Source organism: Thamnophis sirtalis, unplaced genomic scaffold, assembly GCF_051295495.1.
Source record: "Thamnophis sirtalis isolate CommonGarterSnake01/CBP01778 unplaced genomic scaffold, rThaSir2_p1.2 scaffold_11, whole genome shotgun sequence".
Taxonomy (NCBI): domain Eukaryota; kingdom Metazoa; phylum Chordata; class Lepidosauria; order Squamata; family Natricidae; genus Thamnophis; species Thamnophis sirtalis.
This window is the reverse complement of record NW_028261391.1, coordinates 53,789,430-53,792,930: the sequence shown is the minus strand read 5'-3', so window position 1 is coordinate 53,792,930 and position 3,501 is coordinate 53,789,430. Positions and strand designations below refer to the sequence as shown.

The following is a 3,501-nucleotide window of genomic DNA, read 5'->3' as shown; positions in this document are numbered from 1 at the left end:
GGCCAGGCCGGCTTGCTGGAAAAGCCAACTTTTTAGGGTGCGTCAGAAGGACCGGAGGTCGGGGATTATACAAAGCTCCGGGGGCAGCTCATTCCAGATGTGCGGACAGGTAGGGGGAGGGAGCTGGAACCGATTCTAAATGGCACTGTAGATTTGTGGAACCTCTTCTATATAAGAGGTTAGAACTGGCAGGAACCCACCCCTGCATTCTGCAAGGATATGTAGATGTTGTGGTTTGGCGTCATGCTGGTGTGAGCTGCCAACAGATTTTCTGCTCGGTTCGCCTGGCCTTTTGCACGATCGTGGCCGTAGTAGGCAAGGTCTTTTTGAGGTATGAGGACCAGTGGAGAGGGGAAGCATCGGAGCAGTGGAGGGAGAAAGGCGATCCCTCCCACGAAGCGAGAAGCACCCTCAGATTGAGTGCAAAGGAGGTCGGCTTATTAATGGCCGACCAGAAGACGTGACTGCCAGCCCTTAATAAGGAAGTGAAAGACAACTGCAGGAAACATATCGGACTGTGGAAGACGGTAAACAAAAGACTTTGATTTAAGAGACTAAATGTGAATAAGCTAAATAACCTGAGCACGGATACGTAAGTGGGTAGATTGGGTTGAAGCGGCGAATAAAGATTGACAGAGAAAGATTTAAGAAAGCTGATCGGCAGATCGGACAGAGAAAGACTGAGTTTTTTGAATACTTAAGTTTGGAGGACAAACAGTGGGTGAAGAGAAAGAAAAAACGGTTGGATTTGCCCTCCTCCTGAAAAAAAAAAGGGAAGAAGATTTTGTTCGAGCCACGAGGGTTTGAAATATCTTTAAAGCTCCGGTGAGGCAGATGCCGAGACATACTGACAGAAACAACAGAGGGGCGACATCTTGAAAGCGAAAACTGAGCGGTGGAAAAAAAAATTAAAACACGAACCTCTCTCCGCTTGTGCTTTCATCGCAGCTACTGCCCCAAAAGCCCTTTTGAATTGGACTTTTTTTTTATTCTTCCCTCTGTCTTTCTCCCTGCCTCTTTCTTTATCTTTCTGACGACAAGAAGTGACTGATGGGTGAGTTCTGAAACGACAATCTTAAGCTCCGACCTCTCCTGTCTTTTGACTCTCCACATTGAAACGTACTCTCCCTTCCTTGTGGACTCTCCTTAGATTACTTCCAGATCCCTTTGACAACCTTATTGAAGTAGTACTCGGTATTTCTATTTTCTGAAAGTAGTATATCTACATTAAAGCATTAAGTGCATTAACTTTTAGATATTGGTGAAGGGATAGACAGTGGAAATTATTTAGTGCAATAGGGAGATTTATAGTGGTGTAAATAACGCCTTTACAATATATACAATAAGGAAAATAGAGTGATATAAGAGTGACTATAAATAAGTGATTATAAGCTTACCAATTTATGGAACTGTTCTACTGTATAGTGCTGCACTAAATTAACTATCTCTTTTTTCTTGGGTGTTCTTCATAGTGGATCAATTTGATTAATGGATTAATAACTGATTATTCTCTGGTAGATCAAATTTCAACTGATTACTTGATTAATTGCTGAACAATATATTGAGATTTGGGTAACTGATATATTATTAACATTATTGATTAGCTATTTAACTTATTGATTAATTAATTAATTAAGTATAAATTATTTAAAAAGATTATAGATTAACATAATAGAATTGTTTAAACACTTTAACAGCAATTAGAAGGTACTGGAACTACAGACCGAAGGGGGATAGCTGAATTAAATCAATACCAATGACAACAAGAACAGCAACCTTAACTAAAGGAAGCAAAAAACAAACTTTCCTATCCACCCCGGTGAGGCAAAGGTCGCCTGAGAGCAGGCTGATGGAAGATAAGACAGCCTCAATCTCACAAGGCCAAGAGGTAACGATGAACTCTCTACAGGAAGCAATTTTGAAGATGAATGATAACATCACCAAAGGCCTGGAGGGAGTAAAAAACGAAATGAGTGAAGTCAAAAACAATATGGGGAGGATTGAAGAGCGAGTAGGGGCTATCCAAGCAGCTTTGTTAAGAAATGAACAGGAAATAAAAGAAGTCAAGAAGAGAACGGAAATAACAGAAAAAAGAATAGATAAGACAGAGGACAGACTGGAATCTATAAACAAAAATCTGGAAGAGGCTATTATCCACCTAGAATTGGAGAGATCAGCATTTTATCTGAGACTACAAAATGTAGAAGAAGCGAGAGATGAAAATCTACGGGAACTGATTGCGGAAATCTTGGGATTAGTACTTGACAGACCAAAAAACGAGATCATCAATGAATTGGATGAAGTTTATAGAATTAACACAAGCTTCGCGAGACGCTATCGACTCCCAAGGGAGATACATGTGAGGGTTCTAAGAAGACAACTGAGAGAGGATATCTTAAACACAATAAGAGGGGAATCATTAACATATTAGAGCCAATATGGCGCAGTGGTTAAATGCAGCACTGTAGGCTACTGCTAGATCAGCGGTTCAAATCTCACCGGCTCAGGGTTGACTCAGCCTTCCATCCTTCCGAGGTGGGTAAAATGAGGACCCAGATTGTTGGGGGCAATATGCTGACTCTCTGTAAACTGCTTAGAGAGGCCTGAAAGGCCTATGAAGCGGTATATAAGTCTACTGCTATTGCTATTGCTATATAAAAGCAAAGAAATTCTTATTCTGAAGCAGATTCCCCGGACAGTTAGAGAGAAAAGAAGAAAATATAACTTCCTCTCTTCACAACTAAATAGACATAGAATCCTGTTTCGATGGCTCCTTCTGGAAGGAATGCTAGTAACATGGAGGGAAAAGAAACACCGGATAGATACTTTGGAGAAGGCTCAAGAATTTCAGGAACTCTTAACTGCAGACGAAGAGAGATTTAGTAAAGAAGAAACTTCAAGTAGAAGTCAAGAAGACATTTATAACTGAATCCCAACTGGAGGAGCGAGAGACGAGAGAGGTCAGAGAACGAGAGAGATATGGCAGAGAAGAATCAAGGATGCCAATTGAGACAAGATCTAAAGATGCCCTTAAAACAGACAACAAGTAAAGAATCTGAGGAATGGGAAATGAATATACTATCAGCAAATATAAATGGTCTTAACATAACAATAAAGAGAAAACGTGTACTGTTGGACTTATTAAAACAAAAGTTAGATGTAATCTGTCTTCAGGAAGCCCACATAAAAGAGAAATACAATAATTTGTTGAAATGCCCAAAATTAGGAAAAGTATTCTGTTCGTCAGCACAAACAAGAAAAAGAGGAATTGTGATGTATATAAAAGAATGGCTAAACCCAAAATTAAAATATGTAGATAAAGAGGGTAGAATGTTAATGGTGGAGGTAACGAATGGTGGGAAAAAAGTTTTACTAGTAGGAATTTATACTCCAAACCAAAAACAAGAAAGATTTTATGTAAATTTACATAAGAGGATAAATGAAATAAATTGGCAAAATATATGTATTTTAGGGGACTTTAACGCAGTAGTAGACAGTAAA

At 39.4% G+C, this 3,501-nt stretch overlaps 1 protein-coding gene across 1 annotated transcript; it reads left to right on the top strand.

Moving 5' to 3' along the window:
• Window positions 1–1,006: 1,006 nt before the first annotated feature.
• Window positions 1,007–2,929, top strand: LOC148043650 (uncharacterized). The gene is made up of 2 exons (XM_087726090.1): window positions 1,007–2,428; window positions 2,687–2,929. Exons 1-2 carry the CDS (start codon window positions 1,757–1,759, stop codon window positions 2,927–2,929), a joined length of 915 nt encoding a protein of 304 aa, XP_087582216.1. The 5' UTR covers window positions 1,007–1,756.
• The last annotated feature ends 572 nt before the right edge of the window (window positions 2,930–3,501 follow it).